This window comes from Anopheles cruzii, chromosome 2 (assembly GCF_943734635.1).
Source record: "Anopheles cruzii chromosome 2, idAnoCruzAS_RS32_06, whole genome shotgun sequence".
Taxonomy (NCBI): Eukaryota; Metazoa; Arthropoda; class Insecta; order Diptera; family Culicidae; genus Anopheles; species Anopheles cruzii.
The window spans coordinates 42,621,785-42,640,600 of NC_069144.1; the positions used below are offsets into that span (position 1 = coordinate 42,621,785).

Genomic DNA, 18,816 nt, shown 5'->3' on the forward strand with positions numbered 1-18,816 from the left:
GGTGGGGAACGGATCCAGTGCACCTTTTACCTAGCAACATAACCACAGTGCCAGCTGTCGCTGGCAGTGATTTACCATCGCGCGTAGCGACCAACGCCAAGGGCAACGGTTTTTTAACCTATTCGGGAAAAAGGACCCAACCGTGCCGTGCTGTATGTTTCCAATGTCACATCCCTTTCCCGGTTCCCAGTTCATTTAAGGGAAACGTGCATGGATATTTGCACTTTTCAGCCATCGCACCCTGCCGATGAGTATGTTCAGCCCAGCGTTGACGAGTACGGGGGACCCCCCAAGGGACATGATTGATTCCCGCGTCTTTTGCCGAACGGAACCAATGCATGCAAATGAATAAATGGATGTTTGGACAAGGAAAAAACGTGTGCCGTTGGATGAAAGGATTTCAGCGAAAGCAAACAACAGCTGCGGACAAAGGTTACATTGTACAAAGGTTGCACAGCGGCTACGGATAAGGACTGGCAGCGTTTAATCCAGCCTTCGCTCCGGTTGATGGGCCCGTGGTTATCAACCAGAACCTTGGCACACCGTATCTTACCGCACGAGAACCCAGGGAAATAACATGAATGAACGATGAACGAGGCACCAGCATCAATTGTTGGAGAAAACGGTACCACACCCGGCCCTGGTGCTGGGAGCTACGATATATATTCATTCAAAAGACCGCGAGCTTAGGAAAATCCTCACATTTTTCCACATCCACCCAACGCCGTTCACCTGGCCGCTTTGAGGTTGAATATTAAAATCGATTTTCGCATATTTTTTCCCATTGCGTTGCGCAAACACAAATACACCCTCACGCCACGGCTGTGTGTCGGGGCCGTAGGACACCATGCGTCTCCATTAAGCTCATGAAGGATCCGGAAACCGGGTGGTGGACCGCATGCACCCCACAGCGAGGGGAAACGAGCGTTGCGGTGGTTCGGTGCATGTTGCACGTACCGCCAAACACCCGGCCACCACCGCAACAACGGAACCAGATGACTCACTCATTCAGCCGGGGCAAAAACGAAGCGCACATAATTCCGTTCCATCGCATGTTGCACGACTGTGACCGGTGCCGGCCTCGCTGGCGAATTTAAAGGAAAAGGTTCTATAAAAACATCCGGCTAAAAGTACTCCGGGCACGATAGTTGTGTCCGCCGTCACACGATATAGAAATTGGCTTCCGTTCAAATGGAATCGTTTCGGTAATTAAGTGTGAACTTGCACCATTCTCTAGTGACTTCCGATGGGAACGGTAAAACCCCGGCGCCATATGCCGTTGGCAAAAGTACTTCTCATCGGACCGTCCATTAGCGAAAAAGGCCTCCCATCGATTGGTCTAGCCCCCTTCGAACGTAATCATCCGCCTCGTGAAGGATGATTTGACATACCGGCAACTAACGATGGTAATTCGTACGGATACTCCGATGGGGAATATTAGAATCGTTCCCTCCAAGCGGATGGCCGAATTATTCTATGCCAAATAACCGTGTCGAGGCGCCCGTGTCCTTGGGGAGGTAACCTCTATTGTGCCGGGAAGCAATCAGCCCATTTTTGGGGGGATCAAGGCAAGGTGAACATAAGTTTGCCTTACATTATTTCCTCCCTTTCTGTTGTTGAGTAGTTTTATACTTTTTCTGTTCCAACCGTTTCGGTATTGCTCTATATTTCCGACCTCGTATCTTATCAACCTTCTTGAGGTTTCTAGTTAAATTGTTGAGCCTCAGCTGCTTTAATAAGGCATCCGAATGTGGTTCGAAGAGGCGATTGTTGATGAAATTTTCGCCAAACAGTTTGATTGACACATCGTGATAGTATTTAAAGCAAGCCATACTTTAAACGACGTGCCAGAATTCCCAACAAACCAGCCCGTCCAAACCACAAACACAGCACCGGACGGCCGCAAACATGGCCACATCGTCTACATCAGATTAACCTCACTCCACGCGACCTATACCGTGTGCCTGGATGGAAAATATTCAAATTTCTCTTCACGTTGCGTGTCTTCAGCGCTCAATCATGGAGTCAGAATTAAGATTAATGAGCCAGCCGACTGCCAGCGCCGCGGTAGCAACTGACCCCGAACCTAGTTCACACACTGTGCCCGTATTTTGTGGCAATAAAAAAAAGAATAAGGCCCACCAGCAAGGTGCAAAACTCTTCGTGCGACCTTCGTGTACGAAGCACGGCAACGGAACACATCAACGGTTCCTAGAGCGTAATGGACGAAAGCACACAAACCAGACATTATTCACTGAGCTGCTCTCTGGCGAGCACGGGCGCTCTTTGAAAGTAATCTCCGGGCTGTAATTTATTGCTCACCGATTGCCCACCGAGCAAAGGACACAAATTTGTGTTCGAGAACAAAAAATCTACGACGGCCAACGTACCGGAAAACGGAAGCACATCAAACGGTCCATAATTCATTTGGGTGTCTCCTGTTTACCCCGATCGAGCGCATAATGTGTGAAAGTTTTCGCCCCGAGCCTGAACTGAGTTTGGAAACGACCCCTAAACGCAGGCAGACCGGAAGCTGATAGCACACACTCAAATTTGCCATGTTCAGCGCGTATGAGGAGCATGGAATGGAACAGTGGACCAGCGCTCCACTACGAACCTTGGCATGATTTTTCATCATCAATCGGAGGATACGGAGAAAAAAGGAAACCGTAAAATATGTTGCTAATTGAATTTCCCCGGAAGTGGGGCTAATTGATTAGGAGGCGAAGGTTGTGGCAAGTGGAATGTTTCATGCCTTCACCTCGACATTGTCGTACTAAGGCGTTCATAATGCCGTCGAAGAGAAAAAGTCCCATTTTTATTCCGTTTTAAAGGTAGGCTTTAAAGTAACCGATCGATCGGGCGTACTTAAAGTCTGCACTGCATTAACTATTGCATGAATACGGACAGCTGGCACGATAGCAGCAAAAAATATGTAACTCACCTCATTTTGCAATATCATTCGATTCGGTGGCTTAAAATTCAACTCACTGCAGTTCGTATCGATTGACTGCCGTGGGGCCCCCGACATGGGCTTATGCATTTTTAATGCTCATTTCCACACCGTAGCCATAATCGTGTAAACGTTTCCGATATTCCGTTGGGTTGAAAAGAGCAGAATAAAAACTAGTGGAGAAGAATTTAAAGTATTCCAACCCGTTCCTTAATAGAAAAAGATAGAATAATCACCCACCGCGACCCTTTAATTGGAACACCAACAGGCTGTAAGAAAACACTTGTGCCAACTTAATTATAACCGCGAGCGTCCCTCCTTCAGCCACTGCGCGTTGAGTGGGTGGGTGGGAGTTTTCCAACCTTTTTCCCAACCAACCGTTTGCCGTTGACATCGTAATTGTAAATTTCGCTCGAGGCCGAAGCAGCGCGAAAAACAATCACTTCATCACAGCGTTAACTTCCCACCAAATAATTCACCAATCGGTCCACTTGCTTCGCCGTTCCGGTGGCACATCAATCACCCGCGGGGACGAAACAGGACGAGGAAGGTGGTTCAAGTCACTCACCACCAGACAGAGATGGTTGGAAAAAATGTAAAAATCAAGTGAAAATAAAAAGCCAAGCCATCACCAACACCGGTTTTTGCTTCCGATGAAAAACGGAGCACCTCCGGTTGGTTGGGAAATCATCGCCGGTGGTGGCTGATATATTGATGGACAGGACACACGCTTCCGATTTGCTTGCGCCACCCTGTGCGGTTGTTTACGTAGAAATGAATTAAGCCCTCCCCACCGGGTTTGATAAAAAATGGAACATTTTAATGCGAGCACGCGCACCAAATTTGATTACATTTTAATCGGCCCAACCAAGACAAGATAGGACACGCCACAGCCGGGCCCGTCAAAGGGATGACACTAATGGTATAACCACACCGAACTAAACGAACGTGATATCGTGTTTACTTTACCACGAACTCCGTGCGTTCGATGCACGCTCGCGGTTCGTTCTTGGAAGTGTTTGTTTCCCTTTTGGCACACCAAATTGGTGGCGCACACGGATTGACACTTTTGTGGCACGAAACGGTTTCCCATAAATCCTAATAACAACCCGACCGGCGGCCTGGCGTCGCGTCTCTCGCGTGGAAATATTTGTTCCTTCTTTCTTCCCACTTCCATCGCGGGGCTGCGGGCGGGCTATATAATCAGATTCCGGGACGCACACCTGTTGAGTCACGCGTCGTCCTGGCGTGGCGTTGCGGTTGGGATTACTTTTTTCTTTCGAGCTCTCACCGACCACGCAACTGATCACTATCGTGTGAAGATGCGTTAACTTTATGGTAATCAAATTATATCACCTCTTACTCCGGCGCGGATCTCGATGAATGGATTTACGGATACCGCAAGACATGGGGAACAACAACCAAAAAAGGGCTAACAACAGTTTTACGAGCGACGACGTAGCAAAGCGGGTCCCGAAAGTTTCGTTAGGGGGATTATTCAGAAGCTGGACCTGAAGGTTTAGCTGGCCAGTTATGGAAAGGAATGTAACGGTTAAGAATCGATAGATGGGTGTGTTTGTTTGACTATCAAGCACTTCAACACATAAGCCCTTTCAAGAAGGATTCCGCAGCATCAAGAAGTGCCAGTTTCCGGTACCGTTTTGCTAGACTCGGCACACAAAAGCCAAGTTACAGCAAACTCATTTCCATGTTCGCACGGAAATTGATCAAATCGACCGGTAAACGGAACTCTTCCGGAGTGAAATCAACAAGCTATGCGAGCAGAACTTCTCCGTTTCCGATAATCGTTACAATGCACAAGCCATTTGTCGGTCGATAGTGCCGGAGAGCGCAGTAGAGTAATCGGTGCAAATTGGTAATCAACTCATTTGCAGCCAATTTGCGGAGGGAAAATCCCGGACCGTGATTCCGGGCCGGACCACACCGGACACAAATCGGCAACATGTCGGCAACTATGTAACTATTTGCCATCATCAAACATTTGTAGTGCCTGTGCATGAGACTCAATACGCGGAAACAACTTGTTGAGGACAAACTCAAAGACATTCAACGACCGCTTAATCGAACAAACTTGTTTCAGGGCGATTGTAGAAGACAAAAACAATGGATCTGGACTATGCACGACGCGGTGAGAGTGTTAATCCAACATTGATCGGCGCTTGTGGTGGAATTTATCGGAAATCGAGCAGAAATACCCCGAACACGCCCAGGCAGAAGCACTAGATTATGTCGTTTCATTACCCTCCAATCGACTAATCCCTTCCATTAGAGTGCTCGGCCAACAAAAACGCAACGCATTGGCAAAACAATCCCGGATCCCGTATCCTGGCCGTGTTTACAGCATCTGTCAGGCCCACAGACGTGTTCATTCGGTCGAAATGCTACCTAATAATGGACGCCCAACACACGGCACGGCAACAACGCGTGCCATTTGCCGGAGCAGGACGTGGGTTGGTCGCAGACAGGGATTCTTCGCATCGCTTCAGCCTGCGCTGTCTTGAATCTTGAGAACACTGTGTAGAATGTAGAACACTGTGGCTCGCTCCGTTTCCAATCACAACTCAACAACCGATCGAATTCTTGTGTGGCGTTTCGAGGTTGACCACCAATTTCCACTGAACCATCCACCCATGGTTGGAGCGATTGGCACTCCCTACCGGATACCAGCGTGAAATGACAACATTTTCGAACCCCCGACGGTGGCGAAAATTGGACAGAAATGTGATGACAATTTCTTTCCCAGGTTCCGGTTCCGGAGTTTCGCATATTTTCTCCGCACACAAAGAGGCACCTCAAGAGCCGCACCAAAACGACGGGCGAAGAACCGAATTTAAAAAACCCGGACGTGGGAGCTTTCCCGGACTTTTTCCCTTTTTGCTTGCTTTGCGGAATGCGTTTTTCTTGCTCGTTTTCTTTTGCCGAACGCGAATATTGAAGGAATCGGTTCTTTGAAACAGTCATCGTTTTTCGTCCCACTTGGGGGCGCACACGTGTGCGATACCGGGCCGTCCGGGGGGGGCCAGGTGAACGAATCCTTGCCGTTGCTTCAATCCGGTTGCCGATTGCTTGCTCGTCTGGCTGCCAGCTCAAGGCTAGACGAGATTCATCCTCCCGGAGGCCCGGCACAGATTGTTTAGTTCTTCTCTCCACGGCCATCGAATCCTTTGCCTCACTAATGACCACACCACCCGTCGTTCGTCACATTGACACGCTTTGCTTGTTAATCTAATGATGAAGACCGGCAAAGCCAGCATATATTCTTCATCTTTTGTGAAGGAAAAATTGATCGACGAGCATTGTTGCACAAAAAATACTAAATCCGCTTGCCCGACGAACCCGAACACCGAAAACCTTGTGGCTCCTGACGGAACCCACAAGCACTAGAATGGCCACCGGCAACGACAACCGGAAGAAGACAATCGAAGCGCTGTGCGCTACGATGGCTGATGAGATAAAATGACTCCCCGAGGGGCAAGAAAAGACCCAGCGCGGCTATTTCTTCGCATGAGCAACAGCCTAGAGATCCCACTCTTACCGCCATTCCCGATCGATGCGTTAGCCGGGCACCGTTTGTCTTGCGGTTAAGCGCTTCCCCGTCGAGAAAGTTGACAGCATAAATCATAAGAAAAATGAAACAAACGATGCTTCTATTTTCGGCAAGTTACCTTAGAGTTTAAAAATAAAAATCCTGATACACATTCACGGCGTATTAATAATGCAAGAACGGAAACCTGCTCTTTGGGGCGGCTCTTTGTCAAATTATCACAGCCTTTTAGCTGTGGCTGGCGAAAAGCTTCACTAGCGCGCCTGACCCAAGAAAAGCTCCACCGAAAGCCCACCATCAGCGTATATTTCACAATATGCGCAAGGGCCCGACCTCGGCCCGGACCGGATTACGAGCAGCGAACCGTTTTATATGCTAATAAGTACTCACGTCCAAATTTTTCGCTCCACTGTCCGCCCGGGCGAGCATTCAATGGCATTATTTCGTCATTATTTTGGCTGGCCTTTTTTTACTGCAGGGCAGTTACCATACTCCCGACAAAGGAAAGCAGCAAATTATGCTCGAATGCAATGTCATGTTCTCGATGCGCACGGTACACAAAAGACCCTGCCATGGTAACGCGAAGGAAATTTATTATTTCTGCATCCCCAAACACCACCGAATTCGGGCGTTTTCGGTTATGCGTTGAATAATTGATCACTTGAAACGGAGCGTTCTTGTCTTGTCACTCGGCAGCGCGCGAGAAACAATTTTACGCAACAATTCATCTCTGCGAAAAATCAGCATAAAATCAGGACCCGTGTCAACGCACGCGATGTGTGTTCCTATGCTGATTCCTGGATGTGCCTGGGCGTGAGGGTGAGATGTGAGGGAACAATTATGACCTGAAAAGTTTCAAAAGCTCCCGTACCAAGGGTTCTCGCTGATATCAAACGGTATACGGTTTTCAAGCCGTAATGCGGTTTAATTAAATTCACATTTTATTAATGCAAACACAGTCTGGCTTCGTTCATGGTCTCTTTCTAATTAGCTTCAACAATCCGTTAGAAAATGTCCCGCGGATGTGTTCAAAAGCGTGGCATTTTCGTGACCTTTTGAGTACAATAAAATAGGAAATTTAAATCCACTTGTGTAGCATTTGTGCTGAAATAGTCAACCAAAACCGGGTTAACTAGAGCACACCATACCGTGACCTGGCTGTCAGCTCAACAATTTATTACGTGTGCTACTCAAGGGCAATAATACTAGACTCATTTATTCGTGGTACTGAATTCAAAAACTAAGCCCACGGCCCATCTGACTAATGCATCCTTCCTGCCCCACCACATTCCCATTGATCGGTGGCCCCGTAAGGCCAAATCACGTGCACAATTGATGCGATTTTAAGTGTTAACGCGATTTAATAAACACCGATCGCCGGTATGGTTGGGTGTGAACGAATTGCTTATCAACTCTTCTTCTGACCAACGGCCTAATGCTCGCGATTGGGGAATGAAACAGGAAGCAAATTTGTTATTTGTTATTTATTAGAATCATCCTACGGGCCAGCAGGCTTAATAGGAGAATATATAAGATGAGGTACAAATTTCGCTTAAAACTATACATACTTGGACGTCACAGATTGTAGAGTCACAAATCAGACGCAAACGCAACCGAACGAATATGCTGACGAAACACGCTTACAGATTGGTCGAAGTCGTAACAATGGTACACCTGATTGAACCTGGTTGACATGAAGTTTAAAGGGCTAAACTGCCCGAATCTGGTCGCCTGCGTTGGCACAGTCAGAAACGAGTAATTCCTTAGAACTCTCGACGGCGCAGAAATGTTGAGTAATGAGAGAAGCACCGGAGAGTCAATGTTGTGACTGATGAGGCTAGCCACGAAACAACATTGAGCGATGGCCCGCCTATCATCGAGCCTCTCAAGGCCAAGGAGGAGGCAACGCGTACGATATGGTGGGAGTTGCCCTGACGCGCACCAATTAACTTTCCTTAAGGCAAATCTGGTAAACTTTTTCTGAATACGCTCGATTCGCTCACTCCAGCAGGCAGAGAACGGACACCAGACAACACTTGAATATTCGACAGTAGACCTAACTATACTGCAGTACAGAGCCTTAATACATTGGATATCGTGGAACCCGTTAGCGATTTTGAATAGCAGTCCTAGCTGCCTATTGGCCTGCGCAATGACGTGCTCGTAGTGTTCTATGAAGCTAAGTTTGTCGTCGAGTAGGATTCCCAGATCCCGAACACAGCTAGTGCGCTCAATTAATGCCCCGCGGATGCTGTATGCGTGGAGTAGAGGTTGGCGGGAACGACTGAAGCTGATCGCATTGCACTTGGCGATGTTCAACTCCAGATGATTTAGTGCGCACCAGCTGGTGAACGAATCGAGATCAGCCTGGAGATCAGTGCAATCAGCGGGGTTTCTGATAATGGCGTAGAGTTTCACGTCGTCAGCGTACATAATAAATCTAGACTCGTGCAGCACGTATTGTAGGTCGTTGACAAACACAATGAATAGAAGAGGTCCAAGGTTACTCCCTTGCGGTACGCCGGAAGTGCCAGGAAAACATTTAGAAAAGCAGGATGATACCTTGACTTTGTATGTACGACCGGTTAGGAAGGAGCGTATCCACTGACTTAGAGCCGGGGAAAGTCCCAGTTTTGTTAGCTTCGCGATTAGGATGTCATGTGAGACACGATCAAAGGCCGCTTTCAAATCAGTATATACCGCGTCAATTTGCAGTCCCACGTCCATTGCGGTCTTGCATTTCGTCACAAATTCGGTGAGAGCGGATGTGGTGGATCTCTTGGGAAGAAACCCATGTTGGTTAGGACTTAAGACCGATCGCAGCCTCAGAAGCATTTCCTCATGCACTAGCATTTCAAATATTTTGGAGCAGGCGCAGAGTGACGTAATACCGCGATAGTTTGCCGCGTTCTGTTTGTTGCCCTTCTTAAAAATTGGTACCATATGGGCTATTTTCCATGCAGCCGGGAAGGCATGAGATCGTATAGATGCATTGAAAATCGCCGACAAGACTGGAGCGACGGATTCGCGGCATTGTTTCAAGATGATGGGAGGGATGCCATCTGGTCCTGGGGAATACGACGGCTTCAGTCTGTCATGAAAAAGAAAACATGCAAAACATTTGGCAACAAACACAAATGAGAACCAAAGCGGCTGCGAGCTATGGAAATGCTAAAAAACAAGAAATATAGGAGCTCGAAATTGGTTGATGCAAAAGATTGCGCTGGGCGCTGTCGTGCCCTCTGATGCAAGGACTAGTGCCGATTAAATGAAACCCATAAATCATGAACAGAGACACAAGCGGGACATGCACTCGCGCGTATCCGCAGGACCAACAACCAGCGACTATCCCGCCGTCGTTGTCCCGGCGGTACGAGTTGGGAATGCTAACGAGAATGCCATTTCCGGTGGACAATCGGTCGAAACACAAAGCCAAACAACATTAAACACACATACACCAGGAGTGGCCCAAACAGATGCTAAGCGATGCAAGCACATCCAGTGGCACGAGAAAATGAAACGAGAAAAGGACTTTTCGCTGCTACTCACGTGTTTCATTTTGCACAGCTTCCAGTGGCCACAGGGTCTACAATGGGTGGGCGTGCCACTGGGGTCGGTAAGCCTGGAGGGCCATTTCCGAGGGCAGGCTGGAAACGGGAATTGATCCTTCCGTCCTCTGCCGACGGATGGAACTTTGATGAAAACTTTTCTTGCCTTCGACTGACCCACTCACTCGCTTCGCTTATTATAATTAAAATTTAAATCACTCTGGGCAAAGACCATACACAATTAACAACAGTATCAGGACATCTTACAACAATGATATTTCATGTCACACGCCTTTAAACACTCGCTAAGTCACTAATAAAAGCACCGTTTTTTACCACCAGGCTGCTGATCGGCACGTGGACGATGCTGCTAGAACGATAAGAAATTAACCGAACAATTGCTAAATCGAATTCATAACTCAATAACGATGTCAATAATTGCGACACCCAAAGCATGCTGCGTAAGCCGATGAATATTCAGATCAAAACATTGCGCGATCCGTTCCGCGCTGGCGTTTAAATGGTGCGATTCACTTCTCACTCACACAACGCACGTACGACATTGCAAAACACTTTTCGCGTGGCATCCACCAACACGCACACGTGCTCGATCGTTACAGAGGAATGCTAACAAAAACAACACGCGCGATCGCCACACAAAAAACTTTGCAGCCAAAACAAACACACAATGCCGCATAGCCTTTTTTCGGGGACGAAATCATCGTGCGCGCAGTTGCAGGTGAGAAACATTGCCAATGCAGCGGCCACTCGGTATTTTAATGATTTTATCACTATGCAGCCCGAATCACCCGCCGCGGGGGAAATTCAACCAGCACCAGACACCAGCCAGACAGAGACAAAGAGCCTTCGGAAAACGCGTTTGGTCAGCGTGTCCCACGAAGCGCGCTAACGCGTTTTCGCAATTCGTCCGGCTGCTGGGAGAAAGCATAACTTGCACACATTCACAAGCACTCGAGCTGCCCGGGGAAAGCTAACCGTTGGGACGTTGGAGGGTGTTTCACAAACCTGCGAGAAGCACTGTAAGTGAGGCTGGTTAAAGTGTCGGAGAATAGGAGAAGGGTTTGAAAACTCAGTGGAGAAAACTCAGGACAGATTCGCCAGAAGAAGACGATGAAGCGGTATCCGCGTTTATGGTTTTGTGGGTTCGTGAAAACGAAAAGAAATTCACCTTCCGCGCGCGCTGACAAAATTTGACCCGACTTCGGCAATTTTTCCGAAAAGACTGACTGAACCGAATGACGTTTCGTTTCCGTTCACTGTTTCCCCGGGACACAACGTTTACAGCGTCAATTCAACTGCTTCACGCACACCACTGAGTCGTCAGATACAGGATGCTCTTACAGCGGCATTGCCCGAGCACGTGCGCACTATGGGGAATCTGGATTAGATAGCCGGACATGTTTTGTTTTAGGAAGGCTATACAGACTTATTTTCAACATACGTTTAGAGTTTTTACGTTTCGTCTGGCCCACCAGTACGCCATGCCAATCACATCTCTTCTGAGTGCCTTCTCACAAGAGGTGAGCTGTCATTCTCACTCGAAATTCTCACTGAGTTATTGTTTCGCACCGTGTGGTGTCCCAGTTAACCGCGATTTGTTTACAGCGGCACCACCACTGGTTGGTTACCGCGGCTCTTTTGGTGCGTGATGGTGTGCGTGTCAGAAAGGACTGCTGTCAAAATTGCTTGCTCTTCTGTTTGTTTATATTTTAACTCGTTGCTCTTTAGCGCGCGCTGCGTTTGATCCTTTCCCCACCCCCTGCCCATTGCTTCCTTTCACCACAGGCGAACAAAGAGCCAAGAGAGAGAGTCAAGTACTACAAATACTACAAAGAGTCAAGAGAGAGTCAACTACTACAAATACTACCAATCCGCCGAACGTCAAAATAAAGTGTAGTGTCACGTCGATCAGTTGAATTGCGAAACCACGGTAAATATTTAGCGGCAATTAGTGACGGCAAATTGTCTGGTGCTCTATAACTATTCTGTTTCGCAAAGGTATGGTATGGAAACTTCAATAAACATTGTTCATATTTATTATTTTAATGCATGCGCGTAAAACAAGAGCTTCAGAGTTAACGTCAGAGTAGAAAGAACCGTCGCTTTCACAATCCCGCAACCGTTATCTGTCCCGCTGGGTTAGTGTCCGTAAACAGGCCCGTTGATTGGCAAGTTAAACACTGAAATCACCTCTTACGGATGGAGAGACACTTTCATTGGTGTAAATTTTATTATTTGCCATCGAAAAATCGGAAGAACAAAAACACGTTCGCAACACTCCATCGCATGATTCATATTCTGTTTATTTTTCTCATAATAATCTCTATGTTCTTCAACTATGTGTTAATTTGTTGCATCAATATGAGGGAACCCGAATCGATTAGCAACCAAAAATGCTGTGAATCTGAAATATCAGGCTGGGGAAAAAGAAATCCATTATTTTCTCGGTAGATGACTTTAGTGATCGATATCTCGTGAAGTATCGATCGTACAGTTTTAAATTTAGGCTTGTTTTAAAGCTAATACTTCACACTTAAAAAGATGCTTACACTGTTTATTATTTGTTCCATTCGTTTGTGAGTTACAGGGTGTAAACAATGGAAGTCACCAAAGAAAAAAATGGGTATATTTTACAATTTTTGTCCGATAAAGGCGAAAATTCAAGTTAAGGCGCTGAAATTTTGCATGGTGTTCATGGTGCCAATGCTCTAACAGCTAGCTACGTTAAATTTTGGCTTCGTTGACCCTATTCAGTTATTTTTTATGTTAAAGCCTGGACAGATACGTCAACGAAAATGTCGATAAAATCATAGAAGTAAACAAAGTTGATCGGCTTGTTAGTAATCAGAGCATCGGCCAGGAGCTAAAGATTAACTATCAAATAGTTTTAAGCCATTTGCGCAAAGCTGGATTTAGAAAGAAGCTCGATGTTTGGGAGCCACCCTATTTACACCAAAAAACATGATGGCTCGAATTTCCATCGGCGAAGTTTTGGCTAAACGGAATGAAAACGAACCATTTCTTAAACGGATAGGTACTGGGGATGAGAAATGGGATACATACGACAATACTGTGTGAAAATAATCGTGATCAAAGCGTGATGAAGCAGCTCAACCGGTGGTCAAAACCAGGACTAACGACCAGGAGGGTTTTACTGGGTATATGGTGGGACTCGAATGGAATCGTTTATTATGAGTTACTCGCGTGCAGCCAAACACTAAATTTCAGACCTCTACTGTCAATAACTGCACGGTTTGAAGCTAACAATTGACCAGAAACGACCAGAATCGGCCAACGGAAGAGGTGTTGTGTTCCATCAGGAAAACGAAATGTCACGCACGTCTTTAGTGACTCACCAGAAAGTCCGAGATTTTGTTTGGGATGTTTTAATGCATCCACCGTATAGTCCGGACCTTGCACTAAGCGATTGACACCTTTTTCGCGCATTACAAAATTTCCTGAGTGATGAAAAACTAAGATCAAAAAAGGGTTGTGAAAATGGATTGCTCCAGTTTTTTGTCAATAACGACTAAGTCTTTTACAAAAGAGGCATTACCAGCCTACCTTCGAAAAGACAACAAATTTTCCAACAAAACGGTACATATTTGACGTAAATCGGACCATCGGAAGTATCTTAAATAATGTTTTGAATTTCATCCAAAAATAATGGATTACTTTTTCCCTAACCTTATATTATCACTCGAAAGGGACCATGGTTCCGGAGTTTGTGCATCCCTCCACAATTGCCCACTTTCGAAGATGTCGAATTCCTGCCGGGCTTGGGCGATTAAAATCATTATCTTGTTTGTGAGTTTTGTATTGCTTTGAGTAAACCAAAGCAACGCTCCGTTTGATTGCCTAAACGAAGTGATTAAATGTGAGGTCAACGAGGGAGAACACTGGTAGATTACACAAACTACACATTTGTTCTTATGATTGTAAACCTCGTTTGGGGTAATCAAATAATATGTTCTTAGCGGCACACTTGCTTAGAATTGAACCGCTTCGAAAGGCCTGTGATGTTATTACGCATCCTTCGGCCCTGAGCAGAACAAACAGTATCATTCGAGTCTGGAGAACGAATATTGCTAGCAAATGTGACACCACGAAGAAGTCCCTGACGCTTCCGAAGTGCATTTAATATTAATGAACTCATACCGTGGATTCTGACTGTGAAAGGAACACTGAGGAAAGCGACACTCACCCTAGACGTCTTGGCTCGTTTCCGAACGTGAATTCCGGCAGCTTCACGCCGTTGACGGAAGCTTTCCCAGCGCTAGCTGCTATTTTTATTCCTTCTTCACGCTGGAGCCGCATAGTTGGTCGACGTGCGAACATTTGGCGAGGAAAAAATGTGCTTCATTTAATTTCTTCGGCCCACGAAAGTGCGAAAACTTCGCACGAAACAGCGCACCATGAAGGACGATCCGCGAAAGATACGCCAACGACCAACGACTGACTTTTAGTCACACATTTTTCACGCGATGCAATATCCTTGGCGTGCGTTGGACGTGTCCGCAATATTCAGCGTCCGCAGCATCTTCGTCCCGTTTCGGCAGGGAGCAAAGCGCACGGGGGGGAAATTAAAATAACTATTTTCCCGGTTCGCGACACATTTGGCGCACCTTTTTCCCGCTTCAGCTGTGGCCGGATATGCTAAGAACCATCCCCCAGGAAGTTTGGTACAGTTATTTTTTGTCCTAGAAAAGGGGAACATTCCTCACACATTATCGCACGTTTTCCCGTCTCGAACGGTAAAGTTTTGCGGGAAGATATGGGGCAAACATGGCACGCAACGCGCAAGGAATGTTTGCGCACCCCTCTCGCTCGTGCAGTCGGGACACGTTCACCTTTGCCCGGAAAATTGGCACGGGGAAGGTCAACTTGCCAATTTCGAACGTCACAACGCCGGTGAAAAGAAAAACCGATGACTCCCGCCCCGCATTGCGCCCGGACGATGATGAAAATTGCCAATGTCCTTTGCGAAACGAGCCGTCCCCGAGAGCCATGCCGGACGATGCCCCGGATTCCCGGAGACGATGATTCCAGACGGAGAGCGATGTTTCCGCTCACAACAACGGCTAATCAAATAAATAATCTAATATGTCGTGCAGGACGCAGGACGACCGGTTTAAACGGGTCTCATAACCGGGCCGGACCAACTAACGAGCAGACCGGTTGCACGAGGACCGGACGGAGGAAGCAACTCGCCGGCCGATAGCTTGTGCGAGGGAAGAATAGAAATATCAAACGCTAATGCCATCAGCCAATGAGGCTTTCAATTGAATTTTTACTTCCTTTACGCTCAACTTCCGGTGCAAGAGGGCGTACAGTGCAATGCGGGGAAATCGTACACGGTAGGGCTCTATTTCACTTTTTTTTTGCTACCATTTGGATGCTGCTAATAGCATCCGTATCGGATCGTTTTGCTGCATCGCAGGACACGGATAATGCTGGCCGGGAAGTCTGCACGTAACAGTATTTCAGCAGTAGAAAGTTTATTATTATAGTTCGACGCTACATCCTTGTAGCATTCTACTGCCCTCCAGGTACATGCCATCAGGTTGGGCCTGCACATGATCCGTTTGAGAAAGTATCTATTTTTGTAACGACCCCGGAGCGCATCGCAATGGTATTTTGTATCCTTGTGGTAGGGCATAGCATTATTTATATAACTATAGTTCCTTTTCCTTCGCTTAACAAGAAATGTGGCAGCTACCTTCCAACTCATTGAATGGTGTGCTACCTTTGAGGAACTATTACCGCTGTAGGTCCTGTTTTCAATAGATAAAAAATCGGCATTTAAGAGCCTGAGTGATCCTTTTCAATGTTAGTTGAAGAAAAAACACACAACACGATTTTTAATTGACTTCCTAGCGATTCCCAGCTAACGTTTGGAGCCGTTCTGCGGCTTTGCAAAGCAAACATCGTTCACTGGAGCATTGATTGGATTTTTATCAACGATTGAATTCACCCGGCAACCTGAGGCCATGATGTACTCCGACGGGTGGTCGGACATGTTCGTAGATAAAAGTATAGCAAAACCGCTGCCTCGAAATAGAGGCCAGTATGTAGATGGCCACAAGACGACGATATATTCGATTTTTTCTTGCACAGCCAAATGGACGGACATTGCACATGATTCTTTCCATCTCAATGCCGCCAAATGGGTAGACATTGAACTTTCAAAACGTGTACCTTTCTTGTGGTTTTGTCTTAAATAAAAACTTTCTATTATTATTCTTTTGGCTGTCCAATAGCAAACGGTAGATCATGCAGCGCATTCAGAACCCAGCCAAGGTGGCTCTCCGCCAGAAGATAGCGAAGCGACTGCAAACGCTTACGGCCGAAAATCGACGTCGACAATCAGACAGCATCATCGGCAAGGTTAGTACTCGGCACTAAGGACCACATAGCACGTAAAACATTGCTCAGCAAATGTGAGCACACCTTTATCGCTCTCACCCGTTCTTCCCAATCCAGATTTTAGATCTTCCCTTCTACAAACGGTCGCAAAAGATTAGCATTTATCTCAGCACCGACACCGAAGTTGACACGCAACCACTTCTCGCGCGAATGCTTAACGAACAGAAACAGGTATGTTGCATTGTTCTAGTGGGATTTAAAAGTTCAGGCATCAAGCATCCCTTTCCGTGCAACGCTCACACAGTATCCGGTTCCAACGGCCAAAAGAAGGGACGCCAATGCACAAGCAAACCCCGAAACAGAGCATGAACCTCAACCGACGACGGAACTCGAATCGAACTCGATTACGAATGGAGCACACCCATCTTTGGGGTCGCTGAATTGTATCTGCGCACCTTCACATCCGCCCATGACCCGTACCGGCATTCGATAGAATCAGGCCCGAAGGTAGAGTAAAATTTTGGCCAAAAATGGTCCACGCGGGGCGTGAGCCTAAAAGGATGTTTCCCAGGGGAATTTGATTTTCATTCGCGAAAAAAGTCCGTCTTTCATCTGGCGCGGTAAAACGAAACGCTTTCCAGTCCACGCGCCGCAACGGAAAGTTGAAGATCGAATTGCGATAATTGTGTCACGCGAACCGTGACATTTCTAATGGCAATTGGTGCCTTGGATTCGTTGCTCCGTGACCTTTCATCAAGCTAGAAGGGATTTTTGGATTCAGTTTACATAAGGAAGCTGGCAAAACGGAAATGGCAAAAGAATAGAAAAGGACGAGACATTAACGTTGGCTAAAAAATTGCCATTGATTTTCTGGCCGGAATTCTCGCCCCAACGTGACCAATCCGATGATCAATCGGATGTTTATTATTTCGCAAACTCTAAATATTTCTCAGATTTCTTCGGGCGAATTACGGGCAAGCCGGTATCAATTATGCTATCTGGAACCTGTTAAGCTGTGAACCTGTGAAAAGCGTTCGATGATGTCGATAAAGATTGTTCGTATTTTCCCTCTGGCGCTGCCGAGTTGCTTAATCGATACGCGGGAACCGGATGGCAACATTGCCGTTCCCAGTGATACAGCGGCGCACCTGCCAGGACGATAGAAAGAATGGTAGTTTCGATTAACGGTCATCATTTTCTTGTTTTCTTGTGCATTTCTATCGCCCCGGATCTGGCATCGGACAGGTTTTCGTGCCGACCTACAACAAAAAGGCGATGAGAATGGTAAGCATCAGGAGCATGGAGGATTATGATGGGCTTCCGAAAACTTCGTGGAATATCAAGCAGCCCGCCTTTAATGATCCGGACCGTGACGATGCCTTCGCAACAGGTGGGTCATATTCGGATTGCCCCGGCGTGTCCGTTGCGCGACTAACGTTACATCATTACTAACACTTCCCTCAGCTGTTTTGCGCTCGTTCCGCGTACCGACGATCTTCGCACAACAGCATTCTATTTCCTGCCACTGGCCTCGTGCTCCGGCCAAATCGACTATAAGCATCTTGAATGCAAAATACGTGTTTTCTGGAGCCATCTTCCGGTTCCTCCGTAACGGATATAAACGATGCCCGGGCTAAGGCAGTTTTTAAGTGAAACTTTTTCATCGACCATCCTTGCGTGTACCGTGCTACATACCTTTAGGGGCATTAGGGTGTGCATAAAATGGTACTAAAATCATGTGCATGAAACGCAGACCCCAAAGAAGAAGAAGGAACTGATTTATTTCTCTACTCTATCTTCCTGTTTTGCCTCTTCCGTCTTTCTCGTTGGCAGGGCTGGATCTTATCATTCTGCCCGGCGTAGCCTTTACCACCGGTGGCAAGCGTCTCGGGCACGGAGGCGGTTACTATGATCGATTTCTGGCGGAATACTTTAGCAAATTTCCAAACACGACCGACCGCGAGACGCAACTAGTGGCGGTAGGGTTCCGCGAGCAGCTGGTGGCAGAGGACGAACTTCCGACCGACGAGCATGATATGCCGCTCAACTTGGTCCTGTCCGCGGACTGATGGCACGCACTGCGAAATAAATGGCCGACCTACTGTTTTGTTTTTCTCCATCGTAGAAATCCGTGTTTTATGGGTGCTTTTTCTCCGGGTCAACCGATTAAGGCTGCCATTTCACGTGCTCGGCGGATTGCATACTGTCTAGGCGACAACAAATTAGCTACAATGAGTTTAACAGTTTTTCTCTTCCACGCTAAACTTTGCCTTTCAAAGACTTCCGGATCGATATTAACAAAATTTCCGATAATACTTTCAACCGAAAGTGGGCGAAATGTCAAATTTATTGCGCTACACAGG

General features: G+C 46.9%; 1 protein-coding gene across 1 annotated transcript; it reads left to right on the forward strand.

Annotated features, from left to right (window-relative positions):
* Positions 1 to 11,867: 11,867 nt before the first annotated feature.
* On the forward strand, positions 11,868 to 18,545 carry LOC128267586 (5-formyltetrahydrofolate cyclo-ligase). The gene is made up of 5 exons (XM_053004463.1): positions 11,868 to 12,085; positions 16,348 to 16,474; positions 16,571 to 16,684; positions 17,699 to 17,843; positions 18,287 to 18,545. The coding sequence occupies exons 2-5, from the start codon at positions 16,361 to 16,363 to the stop codon at positions 18,520 to 18,522; spliced, it is 609 nt and encodes a 202-aa protein (XP_052860423.1). The 5' UTR covers positions 11,868 to 12,085; positions 16,348 to 16,360; the 3' UTR covers positions 18,523 to 18,545.
* The last annotated feature ends 271 nt before the right edge of the window (positions 18,546 to 18,816 follow it).

Excerpts from the sequence above, each read along its gene's own strand:
- LOC128267586 (XM_053004463.1), top strand. The coding sequence starts at position 16,361 with ATGCAGCGCATTCAGAACCCAGCCAAGGTGGCTCTCCGCCAGAAGATA. Across the intron at positions 16,475-16,570 it reads CAGACAGCATCATCGGCAAG|ATTTTAGATCTTCCCTTCTA; the intron begins GTTAGTACTCGG and ends TTCCCAATCCAG. Across the intron at positions 17,844-18,286 it reads TGACGATGCCTTCGCAACAG|GGCTGGATCTTATCATTCTG; the intron begins GTGGGTCATATT and ends TCTCGTTGGCAG.